The sequence below is a fragment of the Nematolebias whitei genome, chromosome 5, assembly GCF_014905685.2.
Source record: "Nematolebias whitei isolate Nwh7 chromosome 5, NemWhi1, whole genome shotgun sequence".
NCBI lineage: Eukaryota > Metazoa > Chordata > Actinopteri > Cyprinodontiformes > Rivulidae > Nematolebias > Nematolebias whitei.
In genome coordinates, this window is record NC_056502.1 from 14,515,374 (window position 1) to 14,540,282 (window position 24,909).

Genomic DNA, 24,909 nt, shown 5'->3' on the forward strand with positions numbered 1-24,909 from the left:
CCAAATGATGCTAAATGAGGGACTTCCCACCCACCTCAGTCTGTAAATAATGATTATAGCTGTGCTCAGGAGTGATAGTAATCACACCGTCTCATCTTGTTCATGAACAATGGGTCACAGTAAACTTAATGAGATAACGAGCTGCAGCCAGATTCTCTTTGACAAGAGGGCTGGAGAGGCGTCAGAAGCAGAAATACTGGCAAACCCCATCATAAACGTGACGACAGTGACAGGCAGTGCACAAATGGGACATAAATTTGAGGGAATTCTTTAAATTTTTATCTGGCAATTATGGAAACAACATTACTAGAAGTTGTGAAAGGTGATAATTTGCTCCACGTGCTTGTAAAAGCAGCCATGCAGTGGACTTAATGATTTAAAGCCAGTTCATAAACACTGAAGCTCTATTCTGTTAAAACAACATTTGAGGCTAAGCATTGAGAAAAAAATAAACATGTAAGTTATACAGCAAAACATGAGCTCGATTAGGACTCGTGTGCTAAGATTTTGGTAAAGGTATGTCACAGCATAGACAAAATTCAAAGAACTGTGAGAAAAACAATGGAGATTAATGGGACTTTTGTGAAACGAGACAAAAAACACATCCCACTTTGGAGCTCCACGTTTCAAGCTTATTCCACATAGAAACATCAGTCAAACTTTAAATGGGTCACAGAACGTTGGACTTCACACATCTGAACTGGCATTTTGATATCTTTCATATTTTATATACAATTGCACTTTAAAGTTTTTTTATGGCTTTTGTTTACATAAAATGTTCAAGTGACCGCTGATGTCACTCACTAACTTTTGAGATGACCAAAATCACCTTTTTATGATTAAAACTATTAAAAATTACACATCAAAATGTCTGGATATTCATCTTCTCTCACCCGTTGCTGCTGCAAGTTTTCTCAAATAGCCCTGAGTGTAGTGTGGACACTAAGCTTCCACGGACTCAAAATATTCTCCTCAAAACAGGAAGTGGGCCTTTTCACTCGTCATATTTCCTATAGAGCACGCAGAAATATAAAAACTAGTTTCTGCCGCTCACAATTAAATTACTAATGATTAAATGATTTTCAAGTTGTTTTTGTTTCGTTTTTTTAATACAAATTTTCCTTAATTTGTTCTCAATTTGTATGCTTTATTTTATGATTGTCTACTGTACTGTTGTCATTGCTCATTGTTAAAATCAGAGTCCTCGAGGCTCAATGGGACTAACCTGCATAAATAAAGTTTGAATGAAGATCTTTCTCATACCTTTTGATTGGCAACCGTTTGACGCTTATTTGTTTTTGTGTGTTTTTGTCTGCCTCTCGTTAACTCGGCAGTCAGGGAGTGACAAAATCAAGTGTAGTTGCCACGGTGACCATACTGCCAGGAGCTTTACATTTCTTTTGGTCTTCTTTACACCTCTAATACAGTGCATACATCAAAATGTAGGTATTTCTTAGCTCAGATTACTACAAAATATAGGCTGGAAATGTAGGCAGGAGTGGTGTATTGTTTTATTTAACCCGTTCTCTTTCACCAATTTTTTTTTTCTGTTTTAAAAGTAGTCTTGTAACAAACACATAATGAAAAATGGACGTTGAAAGTGTCTTGAAAACAACCATCGTTCCAATAAAAAGCGGACTCACAGCGTGTTCCAGGGCAGCATCTTTAAACAGGAAGTGTTGATTCTCTTCTTTCGTCAGGAGACGCCTGGAAAAGGGAAATCACATACGAGCATTGCTCCCAGGTTTTTATTTTTTAATGAAATTCACAAATCTTCAAACATGACCCTCTAGTTTGCAACATGCTGTTTGGATCCTCTGAACCTTTCTGAACCTGGTGACTCATTCCATCACGCTGTGCTGCCAGGAGTTATTCAGATTTAAAGCATAACTTCAGAGGATATGAACTATACTAGCCTGAATTATATGCAAAACAGGAAAACCCCTGCTGCAAATAAAGTCAATTTGTGAAAGATTTATATATTGCAAGATGAATATAATTCAATCCAGCATGTTTGCAAGCATTATACACAGTTCTCAATTTACATACCAGAATTTTATCTTAAGCGCTTTTAAGAGATTTTGTTTTCATACAATTTCATACCATTTTATATTGTGCTTTGTCTTTTACAAGTTGCAAAAGATTAGCCCACAATATCAAGATGTACTAGAACCATGAAAACTGTTCAAAGGACTTCTTGGTATTCTAAAAATTTCACAAATTAAACCTTGAACTGATGATGGAGACAATAAAACACAGATAAAATCTTTCTGGAGTTTAAAGCACATCTGAATTCAATGTTTTTAGCTCAAGTTCAACCAGCTACAACTGGAAAACACCCATTTGGAGAAAAAAATATTCTAACAGTACACAAGAATGGCTATCACAAGGGCTAATTTCCTTTAAAATATATATTTTTAGTATTTTATATGTATTAAAATAATACTTTTGAGACAAAGTATGGCAAGAAGCAGGGTTCATCATGGGCAGGTCCAACCCATTCTGTGACCTTAAACAGAACAAGTTGGAAACATGGATGAATAATAAAACCCTGTGGAAAAGTTTCACCACAACGGTGAAAATCATTTACATTAAACTAATCATTGACATGTAATTAAAGTCACTCCACTGCCAAGAAAATACTGGATGAGCGTATGAATCTGTCGACAGGATCCGATGCCTTGATTTTGTGGTCGAGTACATTTTATACACATTTAAATGATCTGCTTTCAGGATAGTCCTTAGGGAAATTTAATACAGATGTGATCTGGGGAGGATTTAATTAGATCTGAGTGGAGCACCGCTTGTTCACATCAGTAGGGCTAGCTTTAATAATTATTTATCTGATGAAACCATAAAAACGTAATAAAAAAACTTAAACCATATAGCAAATGTTTTACATTACTTTCACAAATTATAGTAATAGCAAAGGGTTTCTGCTAATTTCGGAGCTCCTTCAATGTTTTGTTGAGACAATAAAAGACAAGCTTAATTATGTGTTTTTTAAATTAACATGATGTGTGGGTGAACACACACACAGATCAGTCAGGTTTGGATGGTTTTCTTTTTTTAATTGCATAAAGCAGTCATCAGAAGGCGTACTAGGAATGAAAAGAGGAATGCAGAAAACAGCCTGAACACACCTCGAACCTTTCCACCCACACTGCACTCTCCAGATTATTCTCACATTTTCAGGAAAAAGCAAACAACAGTGTTTCTAACAGCATGGTGGTGTTAAGTATTTGCTTTCACTGTACTCATAGTACAAATGACTGTACAATGGCTGTTTTGTGGTGTATTACATGGTAACACAGCACTGCGCTAGATGAGTAACAACAGCACACCTATAACAACACAGCACTCAGGTTTTCAGCAACGTCATCACACGCCAGAACAGAACCGATTGGGCAAACAGCAGAAATGTTGTTTTATGTCATTTCTGAGGTATGAAGTTTTATTATAGCCATGGACGAGAGAATCTGCGGTGATTAATTTATTTTTCAGAGTATTTTAGGGACAAATTAACAAATTATTCAAAATATTTTCTTGGTTCCTTGAGTGGTTGCTCTGATGGATGCAGCTAGCAGTCGATTAAACTAAACACAGACTGCAAACAAAAAGAAATGGGTAGATTTACACATACAAAAGTAAAATGAAAGAAACCGCTCTAAAAACCCGTTTTATTAAACATATTTAAGCTGTGACTCACCTTTAAACTAAATCTTAGCAGCTTACATTTAGGTTTTGAACGCTGCATATTTAATGTTGCAGTTTCTTGTTTAGCAGTTAATACAATAAGTCTAGCTGTTTTTAATCTTTGTGCTAAACATCTCGAAAAGATAGCAGCAACTGTTTTGATGATCATTAAAATATCTCCTGAACTGTTTTTTTAAAGCAGTTTTTATTCATTCAAAGGCCCCGTGCTTCCATTTGCATACAAATATGTTGTACAAGTGCATCAAACTCATGCGCCAAGTACTGAAAACTATCAACCTGAGGACAGTTGTAGTAGTTAAAACACTACAAGTTAAAATCCTGGAATAGCTGCATTCAGTACGACTTTCAACAATTCAACCAAATGCAATTTTAATTTTTACATAAAATACAATCTAAACCAAAACCAAGTTCAAATGAATGATTCCTGACACAACCAATATATTTTACAGATGTTTGAAATGTTCGTTCTAGTTTTATGGCCCAATATCTTCAAAATCCCATTCTGCACCCACAAATCAAATGTTATAGTCTAGAAAGATTTAGTTTATCAATCTTCTAAGCTTATCTTGGAGCCAAAAGCATCTTCAATGAACTATCAATGGTGTACCTGACTGGTTTTATTATCATCTCTGAACTTTGGCATTTCAGTTATGAGGGCACTTTCTAATCGAGATTGAAAACCAGTTGATCGTTGCAGGCTCAGCAAAATGTATTCATCACTAATGGCTACATGCAAAATAAAACCAAATCATTTCATAGAAGCAAGAATAAAGATTGAGATTTGGGGATGAACAAGCAGAGCAGAGGCACAGCATGGAATGCATAAATATGCTCTGCACGTTGTGGGGAGGAGGGAATGAATGGGTGAATGAGTGAGAACATTGCAGAGACACGAGGAGTGGAGACTCAAGAAAACCTGAGAAGGAACGCAGTTTTAAGAAAACCGGGGAATGAAAAGTGCACTGAAGCAGACAGGAAAGAGAAATGATTCATTAATTCTGCTTTCATCTTTTCTTTCTTTTTTTTTTTTTTTACGCACACTCGTTTTCCCGGAGTACATTGTACATGTTGACAGAAAAGCCAGATGGCTTTTCATCTCCCTGTTTTTTATGTCCAAACCCCTCATCCTCGTCGTCTCCATCTTCGTCGTCATCTGCATCCCGGTCTCTCTCCTCTTCTGGCTCGCTGCTGGACTCTCCATCCTCTTCATCTTCCTTCTCGTCGGTTCCTTCCTCCTCTGTTGCTCTTCCTTGAAGTGCCATAATCTCTGGCAAGTCCGGGTGATTTTCCCAGTGCTCTGTGGACCATAAATAATCCTCAAAATAAATTATCCACAAGACATTCGAACTCAAACATTTGAAATGCGCTTGAAGAGTTACTTGAGAAGAGGTGGAGAAGACCCTCTTACCTCTCAGACAGCTGTAGCCAGGTGGTCTGAGACAGAGGCACAATCTGCCATCAATGGCCAACCTCAGTAGACTGTTTGCTGCACGGTAAACATCATTGCGGGCGGCTTTAGCTGTTTTATAGCCTCGTCTTTCCGCCCAAGCTGAAGAACACAAAGCGAGATTAAGTATTTTAATAAGAGTTACAAGGAACAGCAGCAACTTGTGACACTGTTAGAAAGAAAAGGAGAGTTTGTTTGTCTTAGTGTCATTTATTGCCACTACAAGATTAATTACAAAAATAAACCTATACAGTAATGAGCAGTGCCTCAGGAAGGAAATGTTATTATAGTTTATTCATTTGTAACACTTAACTGTAGTACTTCATTTAAACAGAAAAGCAGAGGGCATCTAACTGCACCTGCTCAAATTATTAGTGTTCATCACACACACACATGCATGCACACACAAATAATATGACAGTAATGAACTGAGTGATGTTTAATGTTCTAGCCATTTTATACACTGTAATGATATTTTGTTTTTTACTAGATCACCTATTTATGTTAGAAAATGTTCACCAGGACAGTTACAAAAAACAGTAAACAGCTATTTAGAACCAATAATGCCAGAGTGCTGATGTCCGATACAGCTATAAATATGTTCTTACCCTCACACACATCCCAAGCAGTCCATCTGGGCTCTATGGACTCCTGGTGTCCTTGCTGTGGTTCCTTCTCTAACAAACTGGGGTGTTTGAGTTTCAGTACAGAAAGGAATGGAGTCCTCTCACACAAATAACCAACTGATGTGTATGGCTCTTGCAGCTGGGACACTGGGTAAATACCTGCTAGAATCTTTAGGGAAAAACATATATATTAAAAATGTCTAATAATAAAATGCAGAACATTTTGGAAATAGCAATCTACACTAGCCTCCCAAGGATTGTAAATGGTGACACTGCCATCACAGAGGAAACCCAGAATAGCTTTTCAAAGACACCAAGTTAAAATCTATAAAAGGTTATGATTCATCTTTGCACGTTTGATAATTAACATATCTAATGGTATAATCTGGCACGTAATCTCAAAGTTTGCACTCAAGTCCAGTCCTACCTGCAGCTGCTTATTGACACGTGAGGGGAAGACCAGTCCAGGGCAGTCGCATAGTTTAACTGTCGGGGTGAGGTAGTAGGTTTGGAAGTATTTGGTGTGGCCTGGAGTTCGAGACACACTCACAACCTTCCTCCCAACAAGGCTGTTAATAACTGATGACTTACCAACATTTGGAAAACCTGGAAAAAAAATTAGGCATTAATAAACATTACCAATGTTTTAAAAACAATAAATGACCCACAACCCTTTATCACTGTCATGTCAAAAGTCAATATTTGGCCAGAATTCTAAAAAAAATCTGAATTTTTTTATATATGCAAGAAGGCAAAAATGCTTCTTTTTTTTAAATAAGTGGAACTTTATGCAAACAAGTTTTCTGATAAAACTCACCTATGCAGCCCAGTGTAAGAACTCCATCTTTGTAGAGCTCTTCTGATGGGTTACTCATCTCCAGAGCACTATCACTTTGATGTTCCACCAGCACAGATTCAGCTCCTTCATCAGACTGCCCTTCACCTAGTCGCCCTGCAACAGCATCTCTCTGAATCTTCTGCTCCCAGCTGGACAGGTCAACTGAGACGTGAAAAGACAAAAGTAACATATGGTATGCAAGACTTCAGGAACCAGATCAAAGGTAGAGCTGCTCATTAATCTATAGTAAATGCCAGGGTTATGAAAATAAAAATGAGAGCGCATGAACTCATTCTCCCACCTTTCCCTGCTGTGATCTCCTGACAGGCTTTAAAGATTTCTATAAGACCTCCAGAGTGACTCCAGTCAGCCTTCCTCTTCATCCTCCTCTTCTGGAGCACTACCCAAACGACAAATTAATAGTTTTTAAAAGGATGATTGCACAGCTGTTTAACTTTACATTTATGTTGAAATCATTTGTGACATTTAGTCCTCCACTAGCTTCTTGCCAACTCCCACCTATCCTCACCTGTGTTGTAGGACTGTCCAGGGTGGGAAGTGAAACATACTATTTGCAGGTGGGGGAACTGGGAGGTCATGTAGTGTTTCCAGGCAATCACCAGTGGAGGAGGACTCAGGTCAACTTTGTTTAACACCAGGATTACTTGCTTGTGTAGCTCTCCTGTGATGTAATGGTACAGATCTGGAGGAAACTGCAGGACCTAGGTTGTTGTAGGAAGACATACTAACAATAAACAAGCTGTGCATCAAATTCATCACTAGATTATGTCATTATTAATATTATTAGGGACAGAATAACTTGGCCCAATTTTAACTTTCAGAAGTGTGTCAAAACCAAAAAATTGGTTTCATTGTTCCTGTGGGATTAAAATTGACAGACACTAATCACTGCACTCTTATTAGTTACATCTGCTCAATTTGTGGCCAAAGCATAACAGGATAAAAAGAGACACTGCTGATATAAAAAAAAGCACAGTTGAGCTACATATTGGGATGATCTTACTTATTTATTTATTATTTATTAACCTTTATTTAACCAGGAAAATCCCATTGAGATCACAGATCTCTTTTGCAAGGGAGGCCTGGGCCTGAAGGCAGCCTAACATGCATGTTTTTGATCTGTGGGAGGAAACCGGAGTACCCGGAGAAAACCTATGCAAGCACGAGAAGAACATGCAAACTCCACACAGAAAGACCCCAGGTCCAACCGGGGTTGAACTCAGGACCTTCTTGCTGTAAGGCAACAGTGCTAACCACTGAGCCGTCATGCTGCCAATTTTTATTTAATTTTATTTTTATAATGTAAGAGCAAATCAATTTATAAGAACCAAATCTACGAGTAAGTCAGGGCTCTATAAAACTCAATCTGACTCCTAGAAAAGCTCAATATGTCATTTGTTTGAGGCGGAAGCAACAAGTACAACATCCTTATTTAATGTTCGTCATTTTGTTGTCACCAAATGCATCAATACATCAGTCTGTTTTATTTTTCTCTTATATTTGGACTACTAACAACATATCCCTCTTATTAGTATTAATAATAAGTTATGGCTACATGATACAGTTTATAAGAATTACATTTAATATTGAAATTTTGCCTTTTGTTTAGAGACACTCCCAAAACTTATATAATTTGTTTTAAATTCAAGCATGAGCTGTTTGCTCTCTCTTTTATTCTAAGTGGATAAACATAAAAGATTGGCATTTAACAAAGTTCCAGATAAATAAAGCCAAATTTCCCCCACTTTTAGTACTAAATATTATTGACTGTGTCTCCACCTACTGGCCTGATCCAATATGACGTTCACTTACTGGGTGCCTGAGGTCAACGATGAGAAGGATGACATCTGACATTTCCAAAACTCTCCACAGTTGTCTCCATGTCTAAAATAAAGAGAGAAGGGGAAAAAATTGTATAATGTGAACATTAAACAGCAATGTTTGTGACGTTACATTTTCTGTTTTTATAAGCAATAAAGTTCAAGAGGAAAAAACGTTTTAAAGTAAATATGAGACAAAAACAATGTAGTCAAGTGATTATACGTAAAGTGCATTGAATTTCTTCAAGACGAAAGCAAGTCTCCTGGCTAATGATCACTTTACAGGTGAACTCATTAATGTGCAACATTACCTCATGCTGTCATCTGATATCAAAAGACTCAACAAAATTCCTGCACAAAAACTAAAAGATATCAGACATTTTCTTCCATCAACAAAGGAAACATAAAAAAAGGAAAATAAGGAAGATAAATAAGGAATGTCAAAGTTCTTCTAAGACACGTGATACATATTGTTGGCTTCACTGATCTAAGAGAAGGCATTTAGGTCAAATTAAAGTCAATTTTCATATAAGCCTGACAGCTGTGTTGTTTGTAAATATACAAAATAGTTGTTGAAAATAAAGATTTTCTTCATGTTTAAAATTGTTGGACACATGGTCTAATAAAGAAATTTTAAACTTAACACCTGTAGATGTTTGGATGACGTTTTAAGTTACCTGGACCAAAATCTCTAAAGCAGTGTGTCAAAGAGAGCGAGCAGGAGCTCAACCAGAGAACATTCTGGTTCAACTGGCATTCAATAAATAAAAGCTTAACAGCTTCATGTAATATCAGTAGAGAGAAAGTACCAGGAGGACCACAAGCTTAAAACAGTTATGTCATTTTGATTAAATAAGATCAACCAGATTTGCTTACAAATAAAATCATGTCACATTAAGTACCCCACATGTGTGCCTATATGAAAACATTTAATTTATTTTGATGATTTTTTAAAAAAGATTTCCAGGAGATATTGAAGAAAAATAAAAACTTTTAAGCTTGAGCATTTTCATTAAGACAAAGTCTTTAGTAGCGGTACCTCCAGATTGTGCTCAAAGTGGCTAAGAGAGCTAGGTGGGTTTCTGGAGTGCAAGTCTTCCAGGTAATCTCTGAAGGCCTTCTCCTCTTTCCTCAGCAGGCTCTCTCGGGTCATATCATAAGTCCAAAATGGTCGTCGTGGGAAGCCAAGACCTGGAGGCGAATAATCAGAACTCAGCATGACAAGCAGCGATCCAAAGTTTTAGTAACTCTATTCATGTGCTGGGCTTATTGCAGCACTGCCATTAGGAGAGCATTAAAAATCCATCTAACCTTTGTCTGATGGGTAGATTTCATTGATGTTGACTTCAAGTTCTTTATCTGAGACTTGCTGCAGCACCGTCTCCATGGCCAGCTTCTTCCTCCTCTCTACCTCCTCTTTACTCTCTTTCTCAAAGTGTAGTCGAAACCTGAAAGAAAGTGCCAGTAGTCCTACTTTAAGCATTTTCTCTAGTTTAAAAAACAACTGCATTAACAAACTTGCAAACATGGTAACAGACAAGTTTCTAGACAGAACCTGTTCACGACTGCCAATAGCCAAAGCAAAATCTATAAATAAACACTCTCAAAATTCTGCTCTTTTTGAGGTTTAAGTTGAGAATTATCACGTAGTCACCTGATGTAAGCTCTTCATGTGCCATTTCAGCCACATCACTTTCAAACCCTACTGCTATCAACAACCTGAACTGGTAGCAAAATGCTGGTAAAATCCTTCTACACTTAACACAGCAAATTTGATGGTTTTTTTTTTTAATCTGTAAAATGTATCCTTTTTGGATGTTTTCAATGTGTAGCATTTAGTTTATGTACAGGTAAAATCAAACCAAAAGAAGTCTCCTTCAGCAAGAAAACATGACACCTCAGATGTCTGCTTTCGATTCCGGCATATCTTCCACTTCATGTGTAACAAGCAGGCAAAGTTTATGCTTTGTAGGTAGTTTGGCACAAAAATGAGCAGCTGCCTCACAGTTAAGACTTTTTCTTTTTACCTATTAGCTGAACAGTCAGCAATATGGACTTTGTTTAAAGAGAACTCTTAAGATAAAGAAGCTGAAAGAAAGTGTTTCAAACAATAAGATGTTCTTCAGCAGAGTACACGATGGGGGGGAAAAGTGTTTTCTAGTAATTGAAGCATGTAAACCTCCTTCAGTGGACCTCTAAAAGACAAATGTGAGGATTTTATGAGCTCTTAAATTTCTGACTTACTCTAGTGGTGATGATGCTGAAAACATACCTGTTTGGGTCATATCTGCTTTCTCTACCAAAGGGCTGCTGATTTATTCTTTTAACATCAGTGGTCTCACTATCTGAGGTGTCGGACTGACGCTCTCCTCCTCGCTCCACACTTGCATTACGACTGCTTGGGCTGGAACCTGTGTCACCTGGCAGGCATAGTCAGTATGTCAGATATGACACATTGGAAAAACCAATAGATGAACAAATAAATTAATAAAAAAAAAAACATTTAACCTTTTATTCATTCTTTATAAAACTAAGAGAAAAATATAGTTGATTTAAAGTCAGTTTGGGAAAATCCTGAAGATTAAATAGCAGCAATAAAACTACTGGTAAGTAGTTTGCAGATATCCCCAAAGCTAAATAAAGCTGATGTGAGAATTAACAATGCATCACAAAACTATGAATAAAAGTCACAGGCCACTATTATATTCACTGATCATTGTGTCCAAAAAAAAAATCATATTCCGCCTCTATCTTGATTTCTAATTCAAAAAGTAATTTAGAATTGCTTTAAAATAATTTAGTGAGTTCTTTTAGGTAAGCTCAAAGTAATAGTGTTATTGATTTCAAGCAGAGGGGGAACCATATTGATTTTAAAAGTCAATATTTCAGGAACAGATGGCAGGAATCCCAGTTTGTTTCCTTACAGGTTTGTACAATGTTTCATGAATAGCTAAAATTAAAAACACACTCTGACTTTGTTAACCCCAACAAACTCTTTGAATAGCAAAAACCTAGTAACACAATGGAAACATGTTTTACAACCATAAATTACCATCAAGGGTTTGGAAACATTTTTCATTCGTTTTAAGAAGTGTACACAAAGAAACATGCAGGGCATTGCTTGTGTGTTTACACTGAACACATGGAGAAGGTCATAGAAAAAAAAGACATTTAACTCGTTTAAGTAAATTCAGATTGACTTAAAGAACATTATCTAATGGAAAAGTGCCAGTTAAGTCAAAATCAGATTTGAAACCAGCAGAAACCTTTAAACACGTGTGGAAATCAAATAACTTGGTGTGATCCTAGAAACATAAGTTTTTCAGTTACCCTTACAAAACTAAAAGCAACATGGCCCACAGTCAGTTTATATTTACGCCTGCTGTCAGCAAGGGGAATGAATGCATTATTTAACGCTTGAGCAAACGGCTCAACTTATATACGTGCAAGTTTTACGGTAATGTTTGATTAAACCATTTCACAAATGTAAGCGTTTTTACTACACATGTATTAAACATTAAGACGTATTGTTAAAATACTGACACCACTAACCATTATGTACAGAAAGCAGTTTACCATTTCACTGAATGTAGCCGCGGAGCTAAGTGCTAACGTTAGCATGCTAACTAACGGAAAAAAAATACTTGCCTCTCTTTTTCTCCCGTTTCACTTGGAGTTGCTTCTTCTTCTGTTTGTTGCTAAATGGCTTTTTCCGAGGCATGCTGAAAAAATAACGTTAATAAATATATTCAAATAGCTATTTGCGGTATTGATGCTTAGAGCCTCTTGCACAGCTCTAATTGGCGTTATTTACATGGATGAAGTTTCTGGACTCCTACACTTTTTTTAGTGACGCCATATCCACTGCAGACTGCGGAGATTCGTGGACGAAACCAAATGATAAGATACGCAACCTCACCAATATCTTACTTGTCGCGGTAGTTTCCGTAGATTTGATAAAACTACACTTTAAACACAAATCGTGATAATGACGTGCGTAATTATTTAAAACAAATGATACTATTTGGGCAAATGTAATGTTATCCGCCCCCTCCCCTAAACTACAATGGTATAGTCTACTTTTGTAAACACCTAACCACATTCCAGCAGACATAGCCAGCAGTGGCATAACCAGATTAGATAAACGCATGCAGCGCAGTAACTTGAGTTCAACATTAAATGATTTCCCCCCCCCCCACAGAATTCAAAACAAACATTTGCACAAAAAGCAGAATTTAGCAGGCAATAAGCAAATGAACAGAAAATAGGATGCCCCCCCAAAAGAGCCACTGAAACACCCAAGAAAATAATCATTTTACCAATAAAGTAAAATAAAATATTTTAGAAGCTTTATTGTTTTATAAGCATTAGGAACTGCACAAGCTTTAGCTGTGTGAATATTTCTGTAATTCAAACAGTATTAATGTGGAAGTATAATAGTGAAACGACAAATCGCTTTAAGACATACACAAAAAGTAGGATGCTGCATTACATATAGCGACTCACATCCCTTGAAAGCTCATGTATGGGTCACAAATATGTCTTAATTCTTCCGGTGATTTACTATGTCCTTTACACACACAATCATACTTTATAAACTGGTAGTATATCATTCAATATACTTGAATGTATTTTTTTTTCTTTCCCAAAAAGAAAATATTATATCCCTTTAAAGGTTAAAAATGTCAAAAGCATGTCAATTAAACAACAGCAGAAGAAATAACACTGATGACAAATCTGGAAGTCTGTACCAAAGTATAAAAAAATTACTTTTACAGGTGATTACCAATTTTAATCAACAGAGAAACACCACAAATTGCTATAGTCAAAATTGCATTTGTAAAGAACGGACAGTGGTTACAATAAAAAAGAACTGTCTCTCAGACACTTCCTATCATAAAACCATCACTATGATGGACTGAAACATACTTTATTGTAAGCCTTTACAAAGAGTCTTTACTCAGACAGAACAGCTAAGCAAAAGGAAAACAGCTCGAACATTATAGAAAGAAAAATAAACTAAAAAACATTCTTCAATATACTGAGCAGCATATGATTTGTCCTGTCTGTCTCAAACCATCATTCAGGCACAGTCATGTGATCCAAAGTTTCTCTATTTTCTTAGTATTGCTTTAATTCTTGACTCTCCATCCTCCATTTATCTTGATTTGATTCTAACTTCCCCATATGACTCCCGCTTTCATCACATCTAAGAGTTGAGGTGCTCCACTTGAATTGTGGATGCAGACACAGTGATGCACAGATCTTTGTGGGAAGTAATGTCAGCCACGCTAACCGGTTTGTACTCAATGTCATCGGCAGACACCGTCTTATAATGGTGCAGATCAAATGGACAAGGCATGGTTTCTGTTTGTGGGTAGCTGCTCTGGCTCTGTCCCTGCTGGCCTCCCCTTGCTGCTCCGCTTCCAGCTCGACTGGATCCTCCATCTGCACTCTCTACCCGTCTCTGTGCTCCAGCCTGGCCCTGGGCCTGGCTTTGGTGCGGCTGTGGCAGTTGTGTTGCCACAACGGCAGGTGCAGTCAACTGGTCTGGGTTGTGTTTCTCCATGTGTTTCACCAGATATGTCTCCTGAGATGAGGGGAATATAGGTAGAGGGGAAACAGTGGATACATGACTACATGGTGTTAAGTAGCTGCAAGGCGTCTGATGCCAAAGCTGCGATTCATAGTGTTTCATGTAGAAATGCTCTTCAGAAATGGACATTTGTCTTACTGAGGTATAAGAACGGCTGCAAAGACCACAGGAGTAGATCTTGGCGTGTTTTACTGTGTGTGTGGACATGTGCACCTCCAGGCTCGCTGCATCTATGTATCCTTTATTGCAGTTGGGGCACTTGTAGGGTTTGTCTTTGTTGTGCTGACGACGATGGGACTGAGAGGAAACCATTTTTAGAATAATAAAACAAACAAGATTTTAAAAAGTGACACAGGACATGAAAATATTCTATGGCACAGTAAGAACACACAAAAAAAGAAAAATATTGTTTTTCACCTGTAAATTTGAGAGTTGTGTAAAGGATTTCTCACATCCTGGTTGGGTGCACCTGTATGGCCGATCTCCGGTGTGAATTCTGGATTAAAAGAAAATCACAAACACACACACACATGTACAGGCGTAGACTCCTATGACCTTCACAGAGCTCTAACCTGAAGAGACGTGCAGAAGGTTGAGAAACCCAAGATCCATGTCGAACTCACCTGCTATGCTGCTGAAGGTGACTAAGCTGTCTGAAGCATTTGTCGCAGTATGCACAAGAGTAGGGTTTCACACCGGTGTGGATGCGAATATGTTGAGCCAAATAACTTGAGTTGGCAAATGATTTCGTACAATGAGGGCACTTGTGAGGCTTTGACTCTGTGTGGTTCCTGATGAAGGCAGAAAAAAGGGTGAGAGACAAATGAAAACAGCTGTGAGAAAATTGAAATGAAAAATAAACATATTTTCTTAACCCATTCAAGAAAAACAACTAAATCAAACAGAAATGCAGGATTGACGACATCAGAAATTAAACTAAATTATCTCATTGTCCCCCGAATCAGCCGACCTACACGTCTGACATTTAAATATTTAAATTTGCAATGAAGTAATTAAAATAATTTTATATTCATTTTTTTATAAAGTGCTGTCTGTGTCTGTTAGTGGTAATAAAACATATGGTTATATGAAAAAAGTAAATAAATAAAAAACGTAAAACTTTTTAACTTGGAAACTATGCAGATGTTATGTTTAAAGCAAAGGACAAATGATCCAAGATGATAATTATAAAGTGAGTCAGTTCTAACAAACAGTACAAAGTTGGCATTCAAATTCATCCATTTTGTTTACTAAAAATTAAAATAGACGATTGTCACATTAATTATATATATAGAAAAAATGCAATCATGAAATTACCTGATACATTTCTAACATCTCTCAACTTTTGTACAAAACTTTTGTCTTTTTTTTTTTTGGTTCCAGAACAAAAGACATGTCAGTCTTTTTTTGCCATCTTTACTTTTACACAAGGTTCAGGTACATAGGATTTCTTGTGCAGTTTGCCCATTAGACAATATACATTTAACGTATTCAAAAAAAAAATAATAATTACAGATGCTAAACTAGGCTGTCTGTAGTTGAGACCTGTGACCACTGAAACATTTGGTGTATTAAGAAATTAAATAATAAATCAATACATCACTTTTCAATTAACAGTAATTTGTCTCCTCAGTTCCCAAAGCTTGACAAATATTTGTGATTTTTTTTTAGGAGACAATAAAATGGAAAGTGTCTGAACACTGAAACTGATTTCTAATATAAAAAGGAAACATTTTAAAATAAGAAAAACTATTTTATAAGTTTTGTTTTACAATTTTCAATTAAGCAGTGTTTGAATTCTATGCAAATCATTGTAATCTGGGGCTAATTCTGCATTTTATAGTAACCATATTTTGAAAACGCATAAAAAGTTTTACAAATGCATCCACTCAGATCAATATGCTGCCAAAGTTGGATGGAAATGTACTTAGAAACAGCAGAAAAACAAACACCAAACAATATTAACAACATAAAAGCAGAGCATTGCAGCAAACTGTTTTCTATTTCACAATACAGTTCAATGAAGAAAAACACCAATGTAATGGGTTAGTCATGGAGAAGAGGAAGTCAATCAATGATATGTTTTAACTGTATTTAAAAATGTGAATATGTTTTTGAATGAAGCGGTGCAAGAAAATAAACAGCAGAAGATGCAGGGAATAAAAAAATACCCAGAAATTTAGGATGCAAAGAGCATGAAGGGAAGCAAGAAGCACAAACAAGACACAAAAGAAAACCTAACTGAATTAGTGTATCAGAACTCCATACATTTTAATGTTTGATTAAATAAAATATGATAAATAATTTGCTTTATGGGCAGAGCTACAGAATGAAAGGTCTAATATGAATTCTGATTTTCTGAAAAGGTCACAGGATGGAACATGCAGTGTGTAATATGCATCTGCACACCACTCAGTTGTCTTCCCCCTGAGGAAGAGGAGGAAGACATTAGTCTGGGCTCCTAAAGAGGACTTGGCGTGGCTGGTTAAGAGGACAGGGGCTGATAACAGAGGAAGGAAGGGGGTAGGGGAGTCTGCAGTACCGTGTGTGCTGCTGTAAGTGACTGAGCTGCCTGAAAGATTTCTGGCAGTAGGAGCAGGTGTAAGGCTTGGCCCCGCTGTGGATGCGGATGTGCTGGGCCAGGTAGCTCGAGTTGGCGAATGACTTGGCGCAGTGAGGACACTTGTGAGGTTTGGCCTCTGTGTGCGACTTGGAGTGGATCTGCATGTCAGACTTACTGAAGAAGGTCGCCGCGCACATCCGGCACCTACAGGCGGAGAGACACAGAAATGGGAGGGCGGGATGGAGGAACCAAGAACCAAGAAAAAGGAGACAACATGTACAAAAACATCAGAAGATGGATGGGGGAATAAAAGAGGAAAGATAATGGAGCAATAAATGAGAAAAAGATGGGGGGAAAATAAAGAAAAATGGATTAAAATATATATTTGGCACACCCAGACAAATGAAATACGAAGAGAGGTAATGTTAGTGAAAAGGAAACATGTGCAGATAGTATAAAAAGTGGAAGAAGATGCTATATAAAAACAAAAAGATAACAGAGGACTGACTCAAGTCTAGAGTTTACAGAAGCAGAGCGTCCATGAAGCAGTGATGTATTTGTTTGTTTGTTTTTTCAAATACATGAACAATCAAGCCTGAGCTATAAAACAGCCACAACATGCAGAGAGGGATGTTCAGGAGTGTCACCGTATGTGTGTCTGTGCGAGCAGAGCTCATTTCATTTATAAAAGCTAAACATCTTTGCAGCCATAGCGAGGATGCACAGCAGATGAAACCATACCTGTATGTCTTAGTAGTATCTTTTGGGCCATGGTCATCATCTTCATTTGACAGCTCATACGGCTCCCCTGTGTGGTGCTGAAAAGATGCAACCTATTAAAATAATAAAAAAATTAAAATTTATAACCAATTTATAGCATCAAACTCCCCTCTGTGGTTACCCTCACCTGGCCTCCAGGTGTCAGCTGTGTTAGTATCAGCGTGTCATTTCTTGGTCCACCCACCGGAGCAACCCTAGACAGTGCCGCCTTCTTTCTTCCTCGTTTGGAGGGAGTCTGCATCAGAAGCACATGGGACGTTGCATCGCCTTCTCTTTTGTCTATAACAAAAATAAACAATGCAGATAACAAAAAATAACCTTATTGTAGAGAGTTTAAAATCACCTATTCACTTTATTGGTGTACGCGCTCAGCCATTCAGAACATGGCAAATCTTAAAAGTTTAAAACCAAAGCAACCTATTGGAGATGTTTTGGAAGCGTTCTCAATTCAAAACTGGAGTGTAGAGCATGAGATACTCTGTCGATGAAAACTATATTCACATGCAGAATAATCTCCCTCCCCTCCCTCCTGAGGGTCATTGGTCTTTCATTGCCTGGCTCACATCTTTTCAGTAAAAAATAAACAAAACAAACAAAAAACCCATCCTCAATATAAAGGTGGGGTGATATTTTGAAATAGGGATAAAAATAAGAATGTGGAAACAGAAGTACAAATTTCTATAGAAAATTGTACTTGTATGGTTCAACAACATTCTTATTTTTAGCTATGTTTGATGCTTATAAGTATCATCTGGAAAAAAGGACAGAGTGCCGTGTGCTTTGTATATTATAAAAAGAAGAAAACAATTGAAAGAAAAAATTGTTCTCATTATTATTTTTGCTTAGCCTAAGGGCTGGGCAATATCTCAATATTTTTTTAAATATTAAGATAATTTCATACGCAATATAAAATGAGACTATGTCGACATAAAACAATATAATCTCATACTCAATGTAGTTATATAAAATATACTTGAAAATCTGCCAGTTCTTCTCCCAGTCATGCGGCCCCTTTTCCTCTCCCTCACTGAATACAAACCCACCCCTCACCCGCTCCTCCCGCCTCCTGCTGTGTAAACTGCCTGCTGCTGCAGCTTACACTGTGAACAAGTTAGATGCATATACAGATATGCAGATATCAATCAATCAATCAATCAATCAATCAATCAATCAATCAATCAATCAATCAATCAATCAATCGTCACAATAGTTGTCAACTCACAGTGCAGACATTCTGGTGACATGGATATAAATTTCTGATAGGTGTGAAAATGACTAGGTAGCTGCTACAAAGGAGAGGTTTTGTGTTCTCCAGGAAATTAATTGCTTTAGAGCAGCAAGGTATGAAGTTGTCTTCTCATTAAAAAACACGGAGACAGATTTCCAGTTTAGGGTGATTTATTTGCTGTGTTTCTTCTGGTATTTACGCACAGCAGTAACCAGTAAGGCGCAAACAGAAGCTCAAACAGCAAGGCTCCATCTGTGTCGGGAGAGAAAAAACTCCAATGCAGGGCACGCAGCATGGCACTTTGCACAGAGCTGTGTGTTCGGTAGCATTGGAACAGCCACGGTGCATTCAAGAGCATAGGAATCATGAAATTCAGAAAGAAACAAGCCATAACCAAACAGAAACGAGCTCAGCAAACAAGCCAACTACACAACAATGTGGACTTTCTAACAGCTTTGTTAATAAAGGTTGAATGAAAATACTTCATTAGAATCCAACTTTTTAAAGAGCAAGTCAGCCTTTCATTATGTTTGCTCTGTCTGTTTTCTGTTTAAATTTTAAGTGCACAGCTGTGTTTTTGGTTTTGTTATGCAGGAAATATATATATATATATATATATATATATATATATATATATATATATGGAGAGAGAGAGTGAGAGAGAGACACGCTGGAGAGACTAAACCTTGGGGATCTCCCAGAAGACCTAGAAGAGGTGGCTGTGGAACGAGATGTCTGGGCCTCCCTGCTCAAGCTGCTGCCCCTGCGACCCAATTTCAGAACAAACGAAAGATAATGGGATGGATGGATGGATGGATGGATGGATGGATGGATGTGCTCGCAAAACTATATTCTAGGCCGTGCACATTATTTTCTTGCCCACCTGTTCCCTGCCTCAATCTGCTTTGTAATAACCTTAGCAGCTGCACCAGCATTTATGATTTAAGTTGCTGGAGTACACTTAAAATAAAGACAGGTAGATCTGGACCAGTTTTTCAATAATTATTATTTATTACTTTATCATTAGCATAAAAACAGGTGAAAGAACTGGAAGTGACAGAAATGGAGATGTTGAGGTTCTCCTTAGGACTGACAAGGATGGATAAGATTAGGAATGAGATAATCATTTGGAGATTTGACACTTTATCTTTGCTGCTGATTATCCATGCTGCTGATTTCTTACCTTTAGCTGCTGTAATCATGCCCATCTACTCACAACAGACTCACGTTCAGGCTGCTGTTTAATACACTGTATTATATTACATTATTATTGTTTAGCGTATAACTTAGATCCTTGTATACTGTTTCTTTATTATACTTTATATTTTTGCTATTTTTGGGTGTAACTGGGGCCTTGAGTACACAATTGCGTTCCACCTCATGTACCACATGTGATGCAAATGACAATAAAGTCACCTTGAACCTTGATAATCAGAGGCACAACACAGGTTGAAGAACTGGGAGATAAAGTCAGAGAGACCAGACTGAGATGGTTTGGACATGTCCAGAGGAGGGACAGTGGATATATTGGTAGAAGGATGTTAGAAATGCAGCTGCCAGGAAAAAGACAAAGAGGAGATGTATGGATGCAGTTAAGAGAGGACATGAAGGTAGATGGAGTGAGGACAGAGGATGCAGAGGACAGAGTGTGATGGAGGAGGACGACTCCCTGTGGAGAGCCCTGAAGAGGGAAAAGACAAAAGAAGAAGAAGACTTTATCATTTGCATGGTGTTTTAGACCTGGGCATTTGCTTCAAATGTTTTCTGTCAGAGGAGAGCTCTTGGGTGGGGTGGGGTTGGAGACGCCTGCAGCAAAATTCAAATGGGTTCAAAATGGGTTATAGACACCCACAATGACTTTGTCACTATTTCGAGAAAAGCAGTTTCAGTTTTAAAAGTGTCCAAAACTCAAGTGACGAGGCTGCTCGCCTCAGGAATTCACAAAGAAAGTTGTGAACCACCACAAAAGTCATGAGACATTCTAGAGAAATTTGGAAGACTCTCATGAATTTTATTTGCCAACTACTTGCAGCCCCCATTACAATTCAGTCTCTTCAGTTACAATTTCTATTAACCCGTTATATCACTTGTGCACGAACCTGGAGAATGGAGCGCTGAAACAATCATGGTTGTCGCTGGAGGACCGGAGACAAACGACTGAGAAGAGGTGGGAGAGACCAGCGTTCCTTGAGGAGTCGTAATCACCAAACCAGCTGCATGGAAAGAAAGATGGAAAGAATTGTTCTGATATGAGCAGTGTCCACGTGAATTTTAAAGATTTATCTTTACAGGCATATTTAATATTGTACGCTGAGCAGAGAAGTGTTAAAACAGAATTACAAAAGGAGTATGCTAGCATCACAGGGCTACTGAATCCTTTTTGAGAAAAACCCTGTGGAAGTATCGTGAACTGAGACATACAGATGTTCACGTTCCCCCCAAGCTGTCCTGTTAGCAGCATTTGTTCTTGCTGATTAAATCATTTAACACCCTGCTGGTATGAGCCTGGGGTAAACTTTGCTGCAGTTCTGAAGCTATTATCAGCTGTTATGTCCGCAAAAACTGAGAAAGACACCCCTAAAGGCTTCTCTGAGCAGAAACAGGCATACCTGCTGTCATGATGCCTGTGGAGGAGACAGGCAACACCGTGATGTTCTGGGTGCTGTGAGTAGAGTGGAGGTGCGCCGCACTACCAGCCGGCCCGCCTCCATCTGTCTTTGCCCCAGGAGTTGGGATGGTGAGGAGAGCTGTTTGGTAGTGGGGGGCCGAGGAAGGAGAGAACGAAGCATTCTTCTCCTGCTGCTCTTTCACTTTGTTCAGGAACATGGCATTCTCAATCTGTTGGGGACACGAGACATTTTCATCCCACACTGATCTGTGTGATGCACTGTTTTGACATGAATACATTTATGGTTGTTTTAAACAGCCACAGCTCTGGCCTTGATGGGTAAATATTCCAATCCTACCTGTCCTGGCACAGCTGGCACAGGAGACCAGAAATACGAGGAATTAAAATGAGCGTCTTCCATTATTTCTGCAAAGACACAAGAACAGGAAGGTAGAAGGTTTACAGTGCGGCCAAATCAGATGAAGAATCAATTAAACCCGTCGTGAAATAATCTAAACCTTCCAAGAATCCATACTTTACTCTCCGCATTAAAGAAGTGAAGATCAGAGACCTGCTGGTTATGTCTCTGGGTGAAAAGGTTAGGATGGAAGCCAAACATGTTCTGTCCACGCTTGACTTAACTCAGTTCATCTTATTTATTTTACAGCCGCACAAGCTTCCAGACTAATTCAAATCTTTGCCTTTCTGTCTGCTGGCTGTGATAAGTTTAAGCCTCCATCCAGCCTGATGTGTATTATGAGCGCAGCAGCATATAGAATAAGAAACTAATCCCTCACAGCCTTCACGGTACTGGATTGCCGGTCATATCAAAACTATTAGAAGGAAATCAGGTTCCTCCTTTTCGAACTTTAGATGACACATTTTATTTCCCCACTTCTCAAAGATTTGACTTTTTTTTTTTTTTTTTTTTTAAAGATGTACCTCACACATTTCTTAGGATTGAAATGATCTTTCAACTTGTAAAATAACCAGAACAGACTGCACTGTGCTTTTCTTCAATCTGCTGAGCTCAGATGCATGTGTGCACTATTCATGAGCGTCAGTTCATTTTTGTTCTGCTGCACTGAGACAAGGACTAATAACTTTGTTGTCTTGATTTAGATAACAAAATATTATATTTACAGCATTTTCATATTAATAGTTGCAGTCTATCCTCAACAACATGATCACGGACTGTTTACACCGCAGTATTCATCTGTTCGACCTGTTGCACTCTGGCAGACACCACCGATCAAATCCAAAGCTGCCAGACTCACTAACAATTTCTTTGGTGATGCAGTGATGCTCTTAAACAAACACAAATCTGTCATCTTGATTTGATTTTGTGTGTGCCAGGAGTTTTTTTTTGTGTGTGTTTCTGAATGTTTTTATTGATTACATCTCTGTGTACATTGACAATAAAGGCATTTGTCTATAATTTTATTTTTTATAAATGGGGTTTAAGAAATATTGACAAAAGGTTATTACAAAGTGCAACACTGTTCAATATTACCAAAACCTGATGAACAATTTAGTAATGATTCACTGGGTAGCTTTGTGGTGAGTCAAAGAGAGACTTGTACTTCTCTAAACATAAGGAGAATCTGCTACATTTTTGTTCTGGAGATCATTTAAATAAATTAATGTTTTCTCATTTGAACAGCTCTGTTGATACGATAAATGTGTGTTTCCATTTCATAAAATGCTTATTTTGCACTGTAATCACTGCTTTTAAAGCAAAATGACATGTTACAGAGCAGAAAGACAATGTTTTATTAAAGGAAAAGTATAATACAAAACATAAAAACATTAAATTGTATCAAATGATGCAGATTTTAAAGTTTACTCCAGTAGTTTTTCAGATGTATTGAGTCGAGTGCAATTCTGAAATGTGGGTCCACACTCCATGTAAACAGAGCACTCAGCTGAATTTGACAGAAACCACCAGGAAGCTTCAGTTTCATGACTGACACATATTAGGATGGCTGTGGTCTGTGAAGGTCAAGGGACTGATCTATGGCTTTAGGGCCACATGCAGCTTTTGGTACCTCTGCAGAGTCCCTATGTCCAAAATTAACATGAATAAACTTTACAGGTGCATCTCATAAGTTTAATATTGTGAAAATGTATAATTTTTTATTTTATTTTTATTATTATTTGTAAGCCATAATGTGGCACAGTTGGTAGAGCTGCTGCCTCTCAGTGAGAATGTTGCCAGATCGAATCCCGGACAGTTTTCTTTCTGGGTGGAGTTTGCATGTTCTCTCCGTGCATGCGTGGGCTTTCTCTGGGTACTCCAGGTTCCTCCCACAGACCAAAAACATGCATGTTAGGTTGACTGGTAACTCTAAATTGTCCCTAGATAAGAGTCAGAGAGTGAACGGATGTTTGTCTCCGTGTCCCTGCGATGAACTGGAGACCTGTCCAGGGTGTCCCCCACCTCTTGCAGTTACTGCTGTCTATGGGCATCAGTGACCCCCACGAACCAGAGAGAAAGAAGCGGGTAAAGATAATGGATGGATGAATGAAATACAAATTCATCTAAATTACAAGAAATAAAGACTTGTAATATTTCACTCAATGTGTAATTCATCTATATATTATTTATTTATTTAACCTTTATTTGTACAGGTAGTCTCATTGAGTCAATATGAGTTTTATTTTCTGAAATGACTGACAAAAGAAACTTTTCCATGATATTCTACTTCTGTTTAATGCACCTGTAATGAAGCAACCCTCTAACAAGTTACAATGTAAATAAAAAATAAATGACTAAAAATACATTTATAAATGGTAACTAACAAACGTATTAATGCAAGTTAGAATATAATAAACACAAACAACAGCTTTAGTGGGTATCTGGTGTAATGATTATGCATGTTTCCATGAAGGGAATTTGCTTTATAAGCTAGTTTACTTTAATTGAATAAAAATGTTGAATAGATACTAAAGTTGCGTTTAGATCAGATCCACTAGTTGGGGACTGAGAGCTTACAAAATGACCAAGACAACGCCAACTTTTATGAAGAGCTTCTCAACAGATTTAAATTATGTTTAAAATAAGTCGGAGCTCAACAGCAGGACTCCATTTCGGCCCCAAACGTGCGGTAGTCAATCAGGCCTGCAGTGGTAATTGACGAGGCTGCGTCCTCCTGCCTGACAGGAAGAAAACAACCTGACCATCCTCAGAGCACACTTCCGGCCGAGGAGACGGTTGGAGAGGCGGCAGCTGAGTCGTACATTAAATTAGGAACCACAGCGTGGACAATTGTCGTGTTTACCGGTACCGACGGTTCCGTCCTCTTCTCCGGAACTCCAAACGACCACAACAGTCCTTGATTCTGGGTCCAACTCTATTAAAAAGATCCTGTATATCAGTGAAGTGCCCCCCTCTTGCTTAATGCTTTTTTTTTTTTTCCTCCCTTCGCTTAGCCAGTAGCCTTGTCTGAGCTCCACTTCCGCCCGATTAGGTCGTCAGACAAAAGGAGTGATGATGTCACTTCCGGTATCTGATGGAGCGCTCAGCGAGAAGGTCGTGGGATCGAATCCCGGCCGGGGCCTTTCTGGGTGGAGTTTGCATGTTCTTTCTGTGTATGTGTGGGTTTCCTCCCACAGACCAAAACATGCATGTTAGGCTGATTGGTAACTCTAAATTGTCCGTAGAT

The 24,909-nt window shown here is 38.0% G+C and overlaps 2 protein-coding genes across 2 annotated transcripts; both read right to left on the bottom strand.

The window, feature by feature from the left end:
* Nucleotides 1-4,726: 4,726 nt before the first annotated feature.
* On the bottom strand, nt 4,727-12,338 carry gnl1 (guanine nucleotide binding protein-like 1). The gene is made up of 12 exons (XM_037676207.1): nt 12,118-12,338; nt 10,742-10,889; nt 9,781-9,917; nt 9,509-9,660; nt 8,462-8,533; nt 7,158-7,350; nt 6,930-7,028; nt 6,608-6,790; nt 6,218-6,396; nt 5,773-5,959; nt 5,126-5,266; nt 4,727-5,014 (listed from the first exon to the last, which is right to left on the bottom strand). Exons 1-12 carry the CDS (start codon nt 12,188-12,190, stop codon nt 4,749-4,751), a joined length of 1,830 nt encoding a protein of 609 aa, XP_037532135.1. The 5' UTR covers nt 12,191-12,338; the 3' UTR covers nt 4,727-4,748.
* Nucleotides 12,339-13,538: 1,200 nt separating this feature from the next.
* Nucleotides 13,539-24,729, bottom strand: znf384b (zinc finger protein 384 b). Its single transcript, XM_037676208.1, has 11 exons — nt 24,526-24,729; nt 21,603-21,670; nt 21,246-21,474; nt 20,736-20,849; nt 17,536-17,687; nt 17,370-17,461; nt 16,608-16,832; nt 14,689-14,856; nt 14,483-14,561; nt 14,204-14,362; nt 13,539-14,059 (listed from the first exon to the last, which is right to left on the bottom strand). Exons 2-11 carry the CDS (start codon nt 21,663-21,665, stop codon nt 13,679-13,681), a joined length of 1,662 nt encoding a protein of 553 aa, XP_037532136.1. The 5' UTR covers nt 21,666-21,670; nt 24,526-24,729; the 3' UTR covers nt 13,539-13,678.
* Between the last annotated feature and the right edge of the window lie 180 nt (nt 24,730-24,909).